This window comes from Brassica napus, chromosome C3 (genome assembly GCF_020379485.1).
Source record: "Brassica napus cultivar Da-Ae chromosome C3, Da-Ae, whole genome shotgun sequence".
Lineage (NCBI taxonomy): Eukaryota > Viridiplantae > Streptophyta > Magnoliopsida > Brassicales > Brassicaceae > Brassica > Brassica napus.
This window is the reverse complement of record NC_063446.1, coordinates 41,744,271-41,763,033: the sequence shown is the minus strand read 5'-3', so window position 1 is coordinate 41,763,033 and position 18,763 is coordinate 41,744,271. Positions and strand designations below refer to the sequence as shown.

The window sequence follows — 18,763 nt, the reverse complement described above, 5'->3', positions numbered from 1 at the left end:
AGCTTCCGAATAAAATCCTTTGTCTCGGAAGCTAGAATCTAGCTATCGATCTTATCTTTTCGTTAAGATAATGATTAGTTCTTATCCTATTTAGATTCAGCTTACTCGATCTAACGGTCTTTATTACGTTTGGCAGAATCTACGGTTCAGATGGAGAGGGTTTGAAATGACTTTTCCGAATCTCGAGAGGTGATGGGATATAAAGCGGTGAACATTAACTGCTAGCCTCCCACTTTCTCCACGCCTCCGTTCGGTTTTCAAGGTAACTTCTCTCCTCTCTCTTTATTTTACTGCGATTTTTTTTATCTTCCTCGTTACTTTTCTCTGCAAATTCTCTCCCAAACCTTGCAATCGATTTTCTCCTTAACCTTCCCATACTATGGATCATCCGAAAGAAGGTTCCGGGGAATCCGGGATGCCTCCCTCTGCTTCTGGAGCTAAACTACTGAAAGTTAAGCAAGAAGTCGGAGCCAAGATGAGGAAGGGGAAAAAGACAGCCAGGGAGGCAATCGCGACCAGAGTTTCTAAACGGAAGAAGAAAGACGATTCTAGCGGGAGCAGTCCTCACTCGCCTTCGTTGCTGAAAAATCAAGACGTGGTTAACCTCATGGTTCAAGCTCTCGGCCAAAAGGAGCTTGGCCGTGCCTGTAATTCCGACGAAACCCCCGAGACCGCTCCGGAGGGTTGGTTCTGTTGCCATGAGAAGTACATCTCCAAGTCTCACTTGAGATTTCCTCTTCCGACCCTACTGCTTGATCTACTAGATCATTATCAGTTAGCCCTTTCCCAACTCTGTCCCTCGGTTATCCGGGTGATAAACGGCTTTATCACTAGGTCCAAAGAGGAGGGGGTTAGCGTCGGTCTTACCGAACTTATGAGCCTCTTTTCCCTGAAGGAAAGCGCCTCTAAGGAGGGTGGTACCGGGACCTACTACCTCCCTAGTCGTCCCAATCATGTTATCTTCAGATTCTCTAGTAGTGATGATGACTGGAGGAAGAAGTATTTTTACGTTAAAGTTGATCCTTCGACGGTTCCTGTGGGTCGGAACCTTAGGGTCACTTGGACTAATCCATCTGGTTAGGAATTCTAGGGATATGCTTTTTCCGTTTTATTCATTTATGGCCGAGTAACCTTTTTGCTCTGATTTACTTGCAGAAATCGAAGATCCTCCGAAGCTCTCTACCAAGCTCACCAGGGCTCTATACCGCAAGTTGCAGCAGAGTCCCTGTACCTGGGTAGCCTACACCACTTCTCGAATAAGTGCAGCCAGATTCCCAGATACCTACAACGCCTCTTTCCAAGATCCCATTCCTGCTGAGAACCTTGAGAGTAAGTTCTTGTTCGAACCTTTTTAATGATTTTATCGCTTTGAAGTTTTTAAACTTAAGGATTTCCATTGTTCCAGTTTCGGCAGGCGATTCAGTTGTATCGATCTCAACTGGTGCTAGTGCTTCGGGAACTGAAAAGTCTCAGCCAGGTGACATGACTCTGCGACCATCATTCCGTTCTAGGGGTAACCCCTCTAAAGCTGCCAGTGCTTCTCGTGGAAGCGACAGGAACCAAGGAGGATCGTTCCTTATCTCAATGAAGGAAGTTTTGGACGACGGAGGATCCAAACCTGTTGTCGAGACTACTCCAACTGAGGTTGTAGCTCAGGATGCTGCTCCTCTCCCTGAGGTCCAGGTGCCGGAGGCTGACTACCAGGCTCCGAAGGGTACCTCTGAGGTCGAGCCGTCGAGACACAAGAGGCCCAGGACCGATCAGGGCGGAGCTCCCACCCGTTCTTCTTCCTCGTCCTCTAGAGGAGGGACTGTTGGGTGGAGCTTTACCCATTCGAAGCCTGGGTCGATCCTGGACGACTCTTGGGGCCTAGCTGCGATAATGAGGCACCTGAAGAGCGTGGGATGTCCCCTTCCAGCGCTCAAGGACCTGACTAACCGAGATGAGTATCTCGATATTGCTCACTGTATGGGTCAGGTACGTGATCTCTATCTGTTCTTTGTTTACATTCTTTGGAGACGATGATATATATATTTTTTGGATTTATTGCAGTTGGCTGGGGCTGTTAACAGGGCCCAGCTCAGGTTTGAGAATGCTCTGTGTGCTGCCCCCAATGCTGGTGAACTTGCTGAGGTTACCGAGATGGTTAAGGCAGCCAAAGCCGATCTTGACCAAGCCCGGGTTCGAATTTCTGAACTCGAAGCCGAAGTGACGAGGCTAGGCTCGAAGGCCGATGCTCAGCAAGGAGAGATCGAGAGTCAAAAGCTCGATATCCAGGTGAAGAGCAGGAGGATCAATGATTTGGAGGCTGCTCGAAAGATAGCTGAGCATCAAGTACGTGAGCTCATTGCCTCATCCCAGGATAGCCAGAAGAACAAGGAAGCTGAAGTCAAGCTGGCTGTCAGGGAAGGGAAGAAAGAAGTCGCCGAAGCTTACGGCAAGATCCTGGTCTGTGTTAAGGAGAAGTTTGCTAGGAAGAAAGATGAGGTCAACGCCTTGGTGTACGCTCAGGAGCTCCAAGCTAATGCCGACCTCTTGAAGGATATGCTGAACAACAAGATCCAAAGCGTTGAAGAGGAGTACAACCAATTGGTGGCCTTATTACCAGAAGCGACAACTGCGTATGAGAAGGCTCAAGTCTCTGACTTCTCGGTCAGCAAGCTTCCTCTTCCCCAGATCTCGGAGAGTTCAGGTACTTTCGAGATTAACATGTTTAATCCATCCTTTTCTGGGGAGTATGGCTCTAATTTGGGTTTGATGGCTCCTGACTTAGCTCCAGTCGAGGCAGCAATAGGAGGTGATGGCAATGTGGTCGATGAGGGAGTTCCTGCCGGTGCTGGTGATCCGATTCAGGAAGAGAAGGAAGATTGAGAGCTACGGCTCTTTTAGCTTTATGTTTTGTGTTTTTAAGACTTCGGCCTAAGGGCTTTGTTTCGTTATGCATTATGACTTAGTGCCTGAGGAGGCCTTTAAACCTTAACACTTGCTGGATTTCAATAGCCTGGGGAGGCTTTTAAACCCTTTCTTATGTTTAAATCGTGGCTATTATTTCTGTTTTAAGTTTTTGAACTTAACCTCGTTTCATTTAATCATAGTGATTGCGAATCTCAGATGAGTTGTGTGCTGTCATCGTTGAGTCGGATTAGGACCTTTAGTCTTAATTTATGATAAGCATTTAGCTTAATGGATATTCGGTCGTGATAACCTTAAAGAGAAGTTCTTGATTTTAGCTCGGGGACCTGAGTCCGATTCGAAAGGTTCTGGGACCTGGTTGTTCAGGTTCGTAGGAACCTGGATTTAGATTCATAGGGACCTGAGTTAATTCGAAGGACTTCGAGGCCTTTGAAGTTTAACGGATGGAATTGAGGAATTTCGGGATTTTCCTGATTCTTTAGGATTTTAAGACCTTTCGATTTTGATAAGGGTTTCAAGACCTTTTGGTTTTGATTAGGATTTTAGGACCTGGTTGATTGTTAAGGATTTTAGGACCTTGCTGATTGTTAAGGATTTTAAGACCTTAGTTTATGTTAAGGATTTTAAGACCTTTGGGTGTATTAAGGATTTTAAGACCTTTGGGTGTATTAAGGATTTTAAGACCTTAGGTTCAGGTTTTCAGGGACCTGAATGTATTCGAGATTGTTGAGCTTAGGTCCCGATTTAGGGGGACCTAAATTTTCTTGGAGGGTTTTAAGACCTTTGATGTTTATGAAACTGAATCAATCGTTTTATTAATATCAGATATCAGAGAATACATGATTCAGATTATTTACACAGTAACTATTTTTAGGCTAAGTGTTCTTGGTAACACCTGCCCCTTTGGCTTAGGTGAGGAGGTTGGTGAGAAGAGGTTGGGGCTGCACTCATGACGGAGTTGCCTACGTACCCAGTCAAGGGATCAAGCCAAACGTAGTTCAGGGGTTTTAGGTACCTAATGATAGTATCTTTTGAGGTTCGTGGCATTCCACGATCGGATTTCAGGTACCCCGGTTCGTACCTTCTGGAGTTTGTAAACTCCGGGTCGTACTATGTGGATAATTCGGTAGGGTCCTTCCCAGTTGGTTCCTAACTTTCCAGCTCCCGGTTCCTTTGTTCCTTCGAACACTTTCCTAAGCACTAGGTCCCCTACGGCGAACTGTCGGGGCCTTACTTTGGAATTGTAGTGTCGTGCCATTGCTTGCTGATAATTTTGAATGCGAAGCAAGGCTTGGTCTCGTCTTTCCTCGATCAAGTCGAGGCTATCCATCAGGAGCTGGTTATTAGCTGCGGGATTTGAGGTGCAGAGCTCCCGTCTGAGGCTACCTGCGGTGGTTTCTGCTGGGACGACAGCTTCCATCCCATAAGCTAAGGAGAAGGGAGTTTCCTCTGTAGCTTTTCGTGGGGTGGTTCGGCAGGCCCATAGTACTTCGGGTAGTTTTTCCGACCAAAGCTCCTTTTGGGCTCCTAGGCGTTTCTTGAGGTTTGCTAAAACTGATTTGTTGGCAGCCTCCGCCTGTCCGTTCCCTTGAGGTCGCCGAGGTGATGAGAAGGTGAGGCGGATGTTCCATTTATCGCAGAAACTTTTGAAGTCGTGGGATATGAACTGTCCTCCATTGTCGGTTACGATTTCGTATGGGACGCCATGCCTGCATACGATGTTTTTCCAAACAAATCCTTCGACCTCGAATCTGTTTATTTGTTGGAAAGCTTCAGCTTCAATCCATTTCGTGAAGTAGTCGGTTAGGACCAGGAGGTTTAGTAACTTCTTTCCTTTCCCTGAAGGTACTAATGGACCTATAATGTCCATAGACCACCTCATGAATGGGTAGGGAGCTGATATGTTAGACAGCTTTTCCGCTGGTTGGTGTATGATCGGTGCATGCCTTTGGCATTTGTCGCACGATGAGGAGTAGACCTCACAATCTGCGATAATGGTAGGCCAGAAGTAGCCTTGTCTTTTTATTCGGATGGCTAAGGCTCTGCCTCCGGAATGGTTTCCACAGGAACCGTCGTGCATTTCCTTCATGAGTTTCATAGCTACTAGGCCGTGAACGCATTTTAGGTAAGGTCCGGAGACACTTCGTTTGTGGAGGGCTGACTCGATTATACAGTATCTTGCTGCTAAAGCTTTGAGTTTTCGAGCCTCCCACTTGTTGGGTGGAATTTTTCCCTCTAGGATGTAATCCATGATCGGTATTCTCCAGTCTTCTCTCCCTACAACTTTGTTGTGAAGAGAGGAGGGAGATTCCTGTTCGGGACCTGGTGCCGTGGTGCCCCCGGAGATATTCGTTGGAGTAGGTTCTGGGTTCTGAGGAATATCTCCAATTTCCTCGTTATCCCCTGTGGTTTGTGTAGCGTTCCTAGATGCGTTTTTAAGAGCGGTGCGGCTTCTTGTTTGGACTTTATAGACAAGTGGCTCCGAGGTCTGGATGGTGCCCCCGGAGGTACTCGTAGAGTTAGGCTCTAGGGAGTCTGAACTTCGGTGAGTACCTTCACTTTTGTCGTTGTTTTCCGGGTTCTGGGTTGCTTTCCTGGAGGTGTGCTTTCTAAAGCTGCGTGTTCTAGTTTTCGGGAACCAGAATGTCGTGAAAACTTGGGTAGCTACCGTCGGGAGGCTGTTATCCTCTATTTTTTCCTTTGGTTTGCTATCCATCTCAGCCTTGGTAGCTATGTCGATACTTGGCTTCTCGATTCCTTCCACGGGTATAATTCGTTTTACGAGAGGGTCGGATGTGGAAGCTAATGCGGCGAGCGCGTCTGCTGAGGAGTTCTCCCCTCGTGGGATCCTCGTTAGCTCGAACTTGTCAAACTGCTTTGTGAGGTTTAGGACGACCTCGAGGTATGCCCCCATTCTTTCGTCCCTTGTTTCGTATTCCCCGTGAAACTGGCTAGCTACCAGCTGCGAGTCGCTGTAGGCGTTTAGCTCCCGAATTCCGAGGCTCAGGGCGAGCTTTAATCCAGCGATTAGTGCTTCGTACTCGGCCTCGTTGTTGGAAGCGTTAAATCCAAGTCTATAGGATTGTTCGATGGTTTCTCCGGCTGAGGAGGTTAGTCTTAAACCGACACCGGAGCCTTGCCTTGACGAGGCTCCGTCCACGTATAGGCTCCATTTCGGAACCTCTGTTTCCTGGTCTAGATGTTCGGATGCTAGCTCAATAACGAAATCGGCGAGGACCTGAGCTTTTGCTGCTGCTCGGGGTCTGTACTCGATGTCGTACTCGCTGAGCTCTATAGCCCATTTGGCTAATCGTCCGGATTGGCTAGGGCTATGCAGAATCGTCCGTAATGGTTGTGAGGTCATTACGATGATCGAGTGCGATTGGAAATAAGGTCGCAGCTTCCTGGCAGCTGTCACGACTGCTAGGGCTAGTTTTTCCATGGTGGGATATCTCGTCTCGGCGTCTATTAAGCTTTTGCTAGTATAATAGACAGGTCTCTGTTCGTTTTGTTCCTCTCGTACTAGCACTCCGCTGACTGCAGCTGCCGACACGGCGAGGTACAGGTACAGTGGTTCTCCTACTACAGGTTTGGATAGTATCGGAGGTTCCGAGAGGTAAGCCTTCAGCTGTTTGAAGGCTTCTTCGCACTTTTCATCCCATAAGAACTTCTTATTATTTTTCAGAAGTTTATAGAATGGAAGGCATTTATCGGTGGACCTGGAGATGAATCGATTTAGTGCTGCGATCCGTCCGGTCAATCTTTGTACCTCTCTGGTCGTTTTAGGTGATGGCATTTCCAGGAATGTCGCTATTTGTTTCGGGTTGGCTTCGATGCCTCTTTCGGTTACGAGGTAACCTAGGAATTCGCCGGAAGGTACTCCGAAGGTACACTTAGCTGGGTTTAGCTTCATGTCGTATTTGTTGAGGATTTCGAAACATTCTCTTAGATGGGAGATGTGGTCCTCCCCCTTTGAGGATTTGACTAACATGTCGTCGATGTAGACTTCCATGGTTTTTCCGAGTTGTCCAGCGAACATTTTATTTACTAACCTTTGATAGGTAGCTCCCGCGTTTTTCAAACCAAACGGCATGACCTTGTAACAATAGGTTCCTCGTTCAGTTATGAATGCGGTTTTCTCTTGATCCTCAGGATCCATCATAATCTGGTTATATCCTGAAAAGGCATCCATAAAGGACAAGAGCTGGTGTCCAGCCGTTGCTTCGACCAAACGATCGATATGAGGTAACGGGAAGCTGTCCTTAGGACAGGCTTTGTTTAAATCGGTGAAGTCTACACAGATTCTCCATTTCCCATTCTTCTTTTTTACTACCACTGGGTTAGCTAGCCAATCGGGGTATTGTACCTCTCGGATGGACCCGGCCTTTGTTAGTCGATCGACCTCGTCGTTGACAGCTTGGGCTTTTTCTAGACCTAGCTTACGACGTTTCTGTTTGATCGGTTTAAAAGTAGGGTCTACATTGAGCTTATGAGTGGTGACATTTGCATCTATGCCTTTCATGTCGCTGGTGGTCCATGCAAAGGTTTTGATATTCTGTTTTAGGAATTCGACGAGCTCCTTTTTGGTTTCGAGAGGTAGCTCGGATCCGATGCTCACCTGTTTCTCAGGATTTGAGTCGTCGATGCTAACTTTTTCGGTGAGGTTCTTAGGGGGACCTCGGATATTTCGTTGCATTTCGCGACTCTCCTGGATCTGTAATTGCTATTGGGGGGATTCTTTTATGATCTCGAATCCTCCCAGGTAACAGATCCTTGAAATCTTTTGGCTACCGTGTATGGTAGCTATTCCGTTGGTTGTTGGAAATTTCACGCATTGGTGATAAGTTGAAGCTACTGCTTTCATCTTATGAATCCAAGGCCTTCCGAGGATTGCGTGGAAAGGGGATGGTTTGTCGACAACTATGAAGTTGGTCATTTTCATGACTCCGCCAGCTATAATTGGGAGCTTAATTGTTCCCAATGAGGTGGCTGTTTCACCTGAGAAACCTACGAGGTTGGATTTCTGGTCGACAATTTCGTAGTCGTCTATTTCCATTCCCTTTAGTGCGTTGTAGAAAATAAGATCGACGGAGCTTCCGGTGTCGATCATGAGCTTAGGTACCTCGTACCCTGCTATATTTAATGTTATGACAAGGGCATCGTCATGAGGTCTATCGAGGTCTAATGTCTCACTCTCCCAGAAAGAGATCTTAGTGTTAGACTCAGGCTTGGTCGGTTTGGACTGAGTGTTTGACACAGCTTTCCGTACGTGACTTTTAATAGAGTTAACGGAGTCTTGACACACATCGGACCCTCCAAGGATGTAATCGATCCTTGAGCCAGGGCTCGATTGGGGAGGTGGTTTACTCAAGAGGGCCTCGATTTGTAGGCTTTTTCCTTGTGGAAACTTTCCAAGGATCATATCGACTCTCTTTTTGGGAGCTGGGGGTGGTGAGTCTGTTTCTTTTTCAGGTGACCTCTCGCGTTTTGGAGAGCTATCTCTGGGACCTCTCTTCTGATAAGGTTGTGGCTTTTTGAGGTCCACATCTTTTATTTCTCCGGCTGCGAATTTAGCAGCCAGTTGTCGTTGGAGGTCCCAACATTCTTCGGTTGAATGTCCCTTTCGATCGTGGTAAGAGCAATGTTTGCTCTCGTCATAACCTTTGGACCAGGGGGCTTTAGCTGTCGCGGCGACAGGTTTTTCTTCCTTGTCTTCCTCGACTACGTAAGAATGTTCTCCCTGGGTCTGATTATTTCGGGAGCTACCTCTTTTGTGAGGTCCCTTTCCATCGGAGGCTTCGCCTTTCGGGTGACTCTGGGGTTTTCTGTGGAGCTTATCTAATGCTGCCATTTCCTCCTCCAAGGTAATGTATCTAGAGGCCTTATGGAGGGCGTCGTCGATAGTTGGAGGGGGATTTAGCGTTAGCTCCGAGAAGAAACCTGATTTATACCAGAGACCTCTCCTAAGAGCCTCAATGGCTACCTGATCGTTGGGATTCGAGAGTTTAGTTCTTACTGCTCTGAACTTTTCGATGTAGACTCGCAGTGAGTCTCCCAGTCCTTGTCTGATCTTCCAGAGGTCAGCCTCAGACGCTTGTTTCAGGATGTGAGTTGAATATTGCTTCATAAAGGCGTTAGCCAATTGATCGAAACTGTCTATAGAGTTCGGCTCGAGGCTGGAGAACCATTCGAGAGCTGTTCCGATCAGGTTTTCGGCAAATGTTCTGCAATATCCTGCATCACACTCTTCCTTTGTGAAGTGAGCTTTAACGATAGCTAATCGGAAGGCTCTTAAATAGGCCTTTGGGTCTGCGTTCCCATCGTATTCAGGAATCTTAATTTTTCGAGTATCTCTTATGTAAGAGTTGGCAATTCTATCGGTGAACGGAGTTCCACGAGTCTCCTCAATTAAGCTCTCGATTTCGGGAGCTGAGCTCGTTACCTTGTGAACTTGAGCTCCCAATTTCTGGAGAGCTGCGTGGGTTCGCTCCATGTACCTGCGAATTGCGTCAGGTCCCTCGAAGGGAAGGACATTTGGGTCATTATCAGATACTCGGCGAGCAGGTTCCTGGTGAGACCGAGCTCGGTCGTCTTCCCAGCTAGCTGGCGAAATAGGTCGCTCATTGGTCCTTAGGCTCCGAGCGAGGTTAGTGCGGAGAGCTGCAGGATCAGCATCCGTCCTTTGGTATTCGTCTGTGCTTGGGGTTGAAACCCTAGCTTGAAACACTGAAGCTGATGTTCTGGCCCCGGACGGTATGTTGGTTCCTGCTCCAGACCCGGAAGGAGGTGGCGGTGGAGGCAAACGGGTGCTCCCACCGGTGTTTCGATCAGGCATGGAGCTAGTTGTAGCTACATTGCTCCCCATGGTGCTGGTGATAGGAGGGGTAAACGCAGGAGCTGTCCTAGCGCGAGGCGTTTGGAAAGCAGGTTCCTGCCCTTCTGCACCTGGGCTATCAGGGGAGAAGTTCAGGCGCTCTCTAGGGAAGGAAGGGTCAGCTAACCGTTCATGGAAAGTGACTCCTCTTCCCTGGTGGACGGACGGTTGGGTCGTTGCGGATTGAGATCTGGTTATCTCTTCGAACTGTTGCTGCCGTTCGGCTAACTGTTGCACCGTTCGCTCGGTCTCTTGAGCTTTGTCCACTAACTGGAGCATCATCCGACGGATCTCAGAAAGCTGATCTTCCGTTTGGTTCGGAGCGGATTGATGCGATGGGTTATTGAGGGCTGAGGACCCAGAGTTGGTCCCTCCGGAGGCTCTCGGGTTATTTGCCCCCGGAGCAGTGCGATTCGGTGAGCTATTGCTCTGGTTCGATTGATCGGGGTTAGATGGATTCGTTCCGTCTAATGGATTCATCCTTTAAGCTTTAGAGAAAGGGATTCGATTATTTGTCCCCACAGACGGCGCCAATTGTGAGAGACAAGGTTTCACTTCTTAGATTTAGGTTAGGTCAAGAGAGATGAATGAGAATCGTGGGCTGAATCCCGTAAATAAACTTGAAGAATGAATATGATTTTATTGATGAGTTGAAAGATGATGAATACAAAGGAATGTATCTTGAGATGATTACTAAAGAATACGTAATGCTTTTAATCTAGTACAAAAGTTGATATATGGAAAAGAGATGACTTGTCTTTTATCTTCTCCGTCTTTATATAGTCTAGGTTTCGTTGGCAACCCTTCAACTGTTCTCCGAGATATTCGGCTTCAATTACGGAACTCGCTTTAGGCTCCTCTTGACCGAGTCTCTTAAGGTGTTAGCTCACTTTCTGTCGTGACCTCTGCTATGATGTCTCCCAGGTCCAGTCGTCAGCTCGGCTTTCAGCTCCCTTTGTTATGATGGGCTTATCGCAACCCACATGCTAGCTCACGCTTATCGGTACCTCACCTGAGGGTCATATTCGGGTCCAACAACCACTTGGATCAGCTCCACTACCTGATGCACACGCTACAGAGGAAAATAAAGAGTCCAACCACGTCCAAGGAAACGGCCAGCATGGCCGTGGTCGAGACAAATCGAACGGACGTGGCCGCGGCCGAAGATCCTTTGGCCGCGGGCGAGGAAATGGTCGAGGCCATGGACGGGACCGTGGCTCATTTGGACGAGGCCATGGTCGTGGCCGTGGATCTTCTTTTAAACCCCAACATTCGATTAAATCAGAGAAATACATGTGCCATAGATGTGGAATGAGCAATCATTGGGCTAAGACTTGTAGGACTCCCAAGCATCTAGTTGACCTCTATCAAGAGTGCTTGAAAGGAAAGAATCCTGAAGTCCATATGACTTACCAAGATGATGAAAACGACTTCAATCATGAGAAGGACGATCTTATGGATTATGAAAGTTCAGATTGTCTAAAAAAAAAACTGAAGATTGATTTCGACATTTGTAATCTAAATTCTATGTTCGTTGTTTTGATGTTTTTCATTTCTATGTATTTCATTTCTATGAACTTGTTTTATTAAAACTTAATAAAAGGAATGAATGATTTTTTTGAAAACGCCAATATGATTTGCGGGTATGGTACACATTAAGGGCTATGGCAAAATATGTATAAGGGCAAGCATTTAGATGCTTTATATTCACCCAGAAAAACCCATTGAGATTATATAGAGATATAAGAATGAATGGTTTCCATATTGAAACAATGGGCGAAGGAAACAAAGAGTTCCTTCAGATATATGTATAAAATCGCCCAAGGCCATAATGAGTCCTAAAAAACTATACATGCATTCTCTATTGATCTAGACTATGCCAAGATCAGTATGATAGAGGCAATAGTCATGGTAACCAGAATGGTTTATCCACAAAATTATACACTTTATGGTATGACCGGATTGGTCATCCTGGTCCAAAACATGATGCGAAATTGATATTGGAAAGGGCACAAAGAGTTATCCCATAGAATCTCACGTGTGTAGCATGAACACAAGGGAAACTCATTAGGCCATGATGTCCCAAAGCACTTAAAGATTATAGTATGTCCATGAGGGGGTAATAAGGACAAATCCGCACATGTCCATACTATATATAGCTTGGCTGAATCCTTTTATAAATCTCTATTGGCCATTACCCATAGGTCCAAACTCTCAGTCCAAGTCTTGGGGACACACGAATTTACATGCATCTTAACTAATAAGCATCAGACGATTAAATGAGCATAGATATTCCCATCTCAAATTTATTACGGGTCACGAGCCAGACATATAACATCTTGAGATATTTGGATAAGCCACCACAAATATATGTGCCGTCTAAGATGGATCCTTAGAAGAGGATGAGGATGGGGATATATGTTGGATATGAATCTCACACAAATAATGAAGTACCTTGAGCCAAATATGGGTGATCTATTTAGTGGCCAAGAACACGGATTGCAAAGTTTAATGGATCCGACTATCCAACATTAGGAGGAGAAAATAATAAGCTTTTAAGAGAAACATAATGGCATCGACCATCATTGTCTTGGCAAGATCCTCAGACTAAATAATGTGAAATAGACGTCCAAAGATTATACATTTACAAAGCTAGCTAATCAAATGCCAGACACATTTGTTGACCCGAAAAAGAATGACTAAGTCATATATAAACCAGCTTGTAAAGCACCAACTAAATTGATGTCCAAGAGAGACACAGTCAAGTTGTAACAGAGTCTATACAAGATAGACCAATAAGTTCCAAAAGGTCCTGATAATAATGAATCTCAATCGATTATATCATGTCTGGAACATAATGGAACACAATAAGGAATGTCGACATAAGATGATATAAGCGAGGATCATGAAACCACGTCAATATAAGAGTGCGCACTCGTAGAACAGATTGAATGGAAACATGGGGTTAAATAGTTTAAAGAAGAAAGACGTATTTGGCCATATGATTAAGACGCCATATGATGTTAAAACCAGTGGATATAAATGGGCCTTGTGAGGAATAGAAATCGTGAGATATAAAGCTAATGTTGCACAAGGATTCTCACAAAGACAGTAATAGATTATGAGGAGATATACTCCCATGTGGTGGATGCAACTATTTTTAAGATTTTTCATAAGTCTGGCTATATAAGAGAGAAAATTAGACTGGCAGCAAACTGACGTAGTGACTGCATATTTATATGGTCCACTGGATAATGAAAGTACTAGAGGGTATTGAGCTGAATGTACAACAAGTTCTCGAGAACAATATTGATAATCATCGAAATATATGATCTGAATATCCTAGGAACCTCTGGATACAATTTCCCAAACGGTTGAATACCTTAAGAAAGAATTCGAGATGAAAGATCTCGGGAAAACAAAATTATGTTTGGGATTACAGCTTGAGTACATAAATGATGGGATCCTTGTGCATCAGATGGCATACACTGAAAAGGTACTCAAGAGATTCAATATGGCCGATTGCCATTCTCTGACCAGTCCCATGGTCGTGAGGTCTCTCGGCCTGACACTGACCCATTCCGTCCCAAGATGGACGATGAAGATGACCTAGGTCCTGAAATGCCATATCTCAGTGCCATAGGAGCTTTAATATACTTGGCAACTAACACACGGCCTGATATAAGCTTTGTCGTGAACCTACTATCTAGGTTTAGCTCCTGTCCGACCCAGAGGCATTGGAATGGGATCAAACATGTTCTTCGTTACCCGCAAGGAACGAAAGACTTGGGTCTATATTATACTAACCATAACAAATATGGTTTAGTTGGCTTTGCTGATGCTGATTATTTATCAGATCCACATCAAGCTCGATCACAGACATAATATGTCTTTACACATGGAGGTACGGCCATATCATGGCGTTCCATGAAACAAACCATCACGGCCACTTTATCTAATCACTCGGAAATCTTAGCCATACATGAGGCCAGCCGCGAGTGTGTTTGGTTGAGGTCGATGACCCAATATGTCCGAGCTGATTGCGGGATGGCCGAGTGCAAAAAGCCAACCGTGATGTATGAGGACAATGCTGCGTGCATTGCTCAGCTCAAGGACGGTTACATAAAAGGTGATAGGACGAAGCACATATTGCCTAAGTTCTTCTTCACTCACGAGCTTTAGAAAGCCGGTGAGGTCCAGGTCGTCCAAGTACGATCTAGTGACAATTCAACTGACCTATTCACCAAGGCATTTCCTAACTGCACGTTAAGGAAGCTCACACATCAGATTGGGATGCGTAGGCTTAAGGACCTCCACTGAGATTCACATCAGGGGGAATAGTACGTGTTGTACTCTTTTTCCTTCATCATGGTTTTGTCCCACTGGGTTTTCCTGATAAGGTTTTAATGAGACAACATTAAGCGTATTAAAATCCCTGTATGGTTATGGCATCCAAGGGGGAGTGTTATAAATCAATTGGTGGATGTCCATAACCGGCCCGGTCCATAACCGGTCCATACACTTAGAGAGAGAGACGGCACAACCCTAGAGAGAGAGAGGCGGCCGCGAGACTTAGAGAGGAGAGAGAGGCGGCTACAACTTGCATATTTTCTAATTCGTTTATGTTTATGATTTGTAATCTTTCCTATTATTTTATTTCTATTTATCTCTATTGTAACACCTATATAAAAGAAACACTTATTCATTAATAATATACAGATACTTACAGTTCTAAATCGTTAAGTTTAATTACAACACGCCTAAGTTATGCTATTTCTTTTCCATTTTTTTACCAGTAACTAATAAGTAATAACGACATTTTCCTTTTTTGACCAGAAACTAATAAGTAATAACGACATTTATACACTAAATATGTCGTCATCTCCGAATAATAGCTTCTAGTCTCAACAGAAAACTTTTCCAAATAAAATTTGAAAACAACATTGTTAATTATGTTCATATCGACATTGTCTCTTCAAGATTACACACATTCTCTCATCTTTAGGGCATAATATCTCTAACCTATCAAACAAATTCTATACCTCAGATAAACCTCTGTAAACAAAAATCTTTTATAAATAAGCAGCGTGAGTTGTTCACTGTTACAAACCCACAAAGGAAGAGAAAAAAAAGTCAAAACCCTAACGTGTACATCAAGTGCCAAAGATGGGCTGCTTCTCAAAAACCCTAAATTTAGCTTTCGTTTTCTTGTTGGTTACTCTACCTCTTCTTGTCTCAGCCACGGAGGTAGAAAACGAATGTGGTGGCTCCAATGGAAGAACCTCCGCTGCGGAGAAGGCAACGGTTCTGAAGTACAAGATCGGAGCCTTCTTCTCCATCTTAGTCGCCGGGGTATTCGGAGTATGTTTATCTATCTTCGGTCTCAAGTCAGAGAGCAACTTCTTCATGTTTGTGAAGGCATTCGCCGCAGGAGTAATCTTAGCCACTGGTTTCGTCCACATCCTTCCAGATGCCACCGAGAGTCTCACGAGTCCGTGCCTTGGAGAAGAGCCCCCGTGGGGAGATTTTCCTATGACGGGACTAGTCGCTATGGGTGGAGCGATCTTGACCATGTTGATTGAGTCTTTTGCTTCAGGGTGCTTGAACAGGTCTCGGTTGGAGAAGAAGACCTTGCCGGTGAGTACTGGTGGAGATAAGGAGGAGCATTCTCATATTGGCTCTGCTCATACTCATGCCTCACAAGGACATTCTCATGGCTCTTTTCTGGTTCCTCAAGATGATCTGAGGAAAAGAATCGTAACACAGGTAAATAAAATCATTAAAATCGAGTTCTAGACAAACACAATTGCTAAAGCAATTAAGTAGTACTAAACACATGTTGTTTTGTTTTTCTCATGGTGTTATTAGATATTAGAGTTGGGGATTGTGGTTCACTCAGTGATAATAGGGATATCTCTGGGAGTATCTCCGAGTGTAAGCACAATAAAGCCTCTCTTGGCAGCAATCACTTTCCATCAGCTCTTTGAAGGTTTTGGTCTTGGTGGTTGCATCTCTGAGGTAATTTTAAATTCTCTTTTTCTTTCTGTCATATTTATGTTTTTATGACTGGCTGATAAGCATTAACATTGTGTTTTTGTGCAGGCAAAGTTTGGAGTTAAGAAAATTTGGATTATGGTGTTATTCTTCGCACTCACGGCACCAGCAGGGATTGGAATTGGTATTGGAGTTGCTGAGATTTACAATGAGAATAGCCCAATGGCACTAAAAGTGTCTGGTTTTCTTAACGCTGCGGCGGCTGGAATCTTAATTTATATGGCACTTGTTGATTTGGTAGCTCCACTTTTTATGAACCACAAAGCTCAAAGTAGTATGAAAATACAATTGGCTTGTAGTTTTTCTCTTGTTCTTGGTGCTGGTTTGATGTCCCTTTTAGCTGTTTGGGCTTGAAGAAGTTTTGTTTCTTTGCTTCATGAGGTTTTGTGTTTTAGTTATTTGGGCTTTACATATGTTTCAGTTACTTGAGACTTTTTAGAAAAAAAACAATCTCATTTTGATTTAGATTTGGATACAAATACATTGATATATCAGTCAATTTGGTTCAAGATGTTATCAGCTCTTCATGGCAATCTCTTGAAAAAGGTTATATGGAAAATAGAATGTAAAATCAAAACCTAAGCCTACAAGTCTCGTGACGCAGTATACAAGGAACATATGAGCAATTGAGCAGCAACTAAAAGGGAGAAACAGCAAATCGCTCGACAACGTGCAAAACAAGAAGTAAGAATGACTTTGTAACGAGTCAAATAACTCTTACAACTTTGGCTCTTCAAGAAAAAAAAAATTCAAGAGATTGCATTTTTGTCGAAACTATCCGTTTTCATTTTGTGGATATCCATGGAATAACCCCTTAAAAGGATATGGCATCGTTATCTTTTATACCAAATTCTTGCACTCTAACAATCATCATTACTAGACAGATTCTTCAGTCAAATAAAAAGCCAGATTCTTTTATTTTTCAAGGGAAAAAATCATACTAGTTATCAGATACTAATGGAGTATCAGTATGAAGCAAAATTAAGAGAGACATGACAAGCAGCAGAGCATCATCAAAAGGCAAACACTTCAAAAAAGAAAAATGGGGATGGATATCCATGGAATAACCCATCCAAGCATCTCTTCTTTTCTCTCAGTCACTCGAAAGTCAAGATGTCACCATTTTTTAATTTTATGAACTTATATATATATATATATATATATATATATACTAAGCCCATGAGTTCATGAGTAACCAACCAAACCTTCTCTCATAGCAAAAACTAGAAAACACAAGGGAGGAGGAGAAATTAACAATAAGAGGAGTATTAATTGGGCATCTTTCTATTGGCACGCGACTGTGCCATTTGCTCTCTTTTCTTGTGTGTTTGGATCTGTCACTTGCCAAAGGAGAGTTGCCCTGTCACTGCTTCCGCTTAAATTACACAAGCTCTGCAAACTTGTTCTAATCTTCCTTTTCGACATGTCCAAGAACTGTGATTGATACATGTAACGTGTAAGTTTTCACTTTTTAATCATTCTTTCTTCTTTGCTCTCACCTGGGAAACAAACAAAACTTATGATGAATATAAAGCCTTTCCCGCGAATATAAAATTGTGACTTTTGCAATTTTAGTTTCAGCAACGTTATGTGCTCAAAAAAAAAAAAGTTTCACTGGCATCTCTACTTACACACTCTTTTGACTCCCGTTTTCCATTCTTCGATGGTTTAAACTATTATCAGATACTAATGGAGTCATCTTCCAAAACATTTTTGGATATCTAATACTAGTATTTACTTCTTGGAGTCCTTACTTCTCCAGTGCACAATTCTTTTTTATTCTAATGTAAACGTTCCGGTTCTACAACCTTTCGTCTAAATGGGCTTTTGGGCTTTATTGATTCTAGAAATCTATATTATGGCTTACAATCGCCCAAAACGTTTTAAGAGACTACAGAATAAGACTCAAAAATATAATGAAAACTTGCGACCATTTCAGAATTCTTTATCCGTATACTAAAACAGCAAAGTTGTTTGTTAAGAAAATTCAGAACGGATTAAGCAGTATATTAAACTCAGTAAGGAACAGTAATCGAACAAGTGCAACCAAATAAGTGGAAGACACGTGACAAAAGCACTACACTGTGCGATGATGTCGATGATCATTTCAATATAATTCAATAATAAATGTGAGCAAGCACTCGATTTTATTAGTATCATGATGATTATTTTTGAAAGACAGTTGATTATTTTTTATTCATTATTGACAGATTTTGTGTAATTATTCATTATTAAATAATTACAATTAGCTATTAAACCCAAAACAAACACATAACTACTGCATTTAGAGATTTTTTAGTACCTAACACACCATAATCCAAATGTTCGACGAATCAAAAAGAAACTATTTAAAATTATATATAAAAAGTTATATAATTATGTCTAAGAACTTGTGTCATCATGTTTAAAATTAGCTAAATATATTATAAATATATTAAATTGTATTTAAAACTAGGCTCCACGTAATCTCCGAGTACTCTCTAATTTTTCGATAACTCGCTAGGCCCGAAGTTGCCGCCCGACTAGCGCCTAGTGTAGTTTCGAATAGGGGTATCATCCAAACGATTGTGCAATTCAATTTTTTACTTATTAAATTTTAACGAAAGAATAGTTATTTCCAAGCACAACTAACCGATCCATTTATAGATGGAGCCTCAAGAGCAGCTAGGTCTAGAGGGAAGTTGTGAGAAAAAAACTTAGTTTTAAAATAAAACAATATGTAAATAATTTTTTTATGGTAAGTCTTCGATAGACAAGATTTTGTTAGGGAACCACTAACCAAATTTTGACTAGAAATTAAAAAAATAGTGTTGACTTTGACGTTATTAAATAACTAATATTTACCCCACATTTTATCCCGTAATACCCTTTTCACTAGATGATAACCTGTACACATGCGCTGATGAGTTTTTAATAATAATG

At 43.3% G+C, this 18,763-nt stretch overlaps 4 protein-coding genes across 5 annotated transcripts; 3 read left to right on the top strand and 1 right to left on the bottom strand.

Annotated features, from left to right (window-relative positions):
• The first annotated feature begins 1,160 nt into the window (after positions 1 to 1,160).
• Positions 1,161 to 3,060, top strand: LOC106384835. Of its 2 annotated transcripts, none has more exons than XM_048751627.1 (4): positions 1,161 to 1,329; positions 1,406 to 1,977; positions 2,053 to 2,692; positions 2,780 to 3,060. In XM_048751627.1, exons 2-4 carry the CDS (start codon positions 1,483 to 1,485, stop codon positions 2,869 to 2,871), a joined length of 1,227 nt encoding a protein of 408 aa, XP_048607584.1. In that variant the 5' UTR covers positions 1,161 to 1,329; positions 1,406 to 1,482; the 3' UTR covers positions 2,872 to 3,060. The 2 variants fall into 2 exon arrangements, with proteins under 2 accessions (XP_048607584.1, XP_048607583.1); XM_048751626.1 differs by having other exon boundaries at positions 2,774 to 3,060.
• Positions 3,061 to 3,928: 868 nt separating this feature from the next.
• LOC125583088 lies at positions 3,929 to 7,609 on the bottom strand. The gene has a single exon (XM_048749642.1). The coding sequence runs from the start codon at positions 7,607 to 7,609 to the stop codon at positions 3,929 to 3,931; it is 3,681 nt and encodes a 1,226-aa protein (XP_048605599.1).
• A 6,087-nt stretch (positions 7,610 to 13,696) lies between these two features.
• Positions 13,697 to 16,698, top strand: LOC125583974 (probable zinc transporter 12). Its single transcript, XM_048751625.1, has one exon. The coding sequence runs from the start codon at positions 14,954 to 14,956 to the stop codon at positions 15,581 to 15,583; it is 630 nt and encodes a 209-aa protein (XP_048607582.1). The 5' UTR covers positions 13,697 to 14,953; the 3' UTR covers positions 15,584 to 16,698.
• LOC111213519 (probable zinc transporter 12) lies at positions 15,624 to 16,195 on the top strand. Its single transcript, XM_048749641.1, has 3 exons — positions 15,624 to 15,645; positions 15,687 to 15,805; positions 15,890 to 16,195. The coding sequence occupies exons 1-3, from the start codon at positions 15,624 to 15,626 to the stop codon at positions 16,193 to 16,195; spliced, it is 447 nt and encodes a 148-aa protein (XP_048605598.1).
• Positions 16,699 to 18,763: the final 2,065 nt, after the last annotated feature.

Excerpts from the sequence above, each read along its gene's own strand:
- LOC111213519 (XM_048749641.1), top strand. The coding sequence starts at position 15,624 with ATGTTGTTTTGTTTTTCTCATG. Across the intron at positions 15,646-15,686 it reads GTTGTTTTGTTTTTCTCATG|TGATAATAGGGATATCTCTG; the intron begins GTGTTATTAGAT and ends TGGTTCACTCAG. Across the intron at positions 15,806-15,889 it reads TTGGTGGTTGCATCTCTGAG|GCAAAGTTTGGAGTTAAGAA; the intron begins GTAATTTTAAAT and ends GTTTTTGTGCAG.
- LOC106384835 (XM_048751626.1), top strand. The coding sequence starts at position 1,483 with ATGACTCTGCGACCATCATTCCGTTCTAGGGGTAACCCCTCTAAAGCT. Across the intron at positions 1,978-2,052 it reads TTGCTCACTGTATGGGTCAG|TTGGCTGGGGCTGTTAACAG; the intron begins GTACGTGATCTC and ends GATTTATTGCAG. Across the intron at positions 2,693-2,773 it reads CCAGATCTCGGAGAGTTCAG|CTCCAGTCGAGGCAGCAATA; the intron begins GTACTTTCGAGA and ends CTCCTGACTTAG.
- LOC125583088 (XM_048749642.1), bottom strand. The coding sequence starts at position 7,609 with ATGCAACGAAATATCCGAGGTCCCCCTAAGAACCTCACCGAAAAAGTT.
- LOC125583974 (XM_048751625.1), top strand. The coding sequence starts at position 14,954 with ATGGGCTGCTTCTCAAAAACCCTAAATTTAGCTTTCGTTTTCTTGTTG.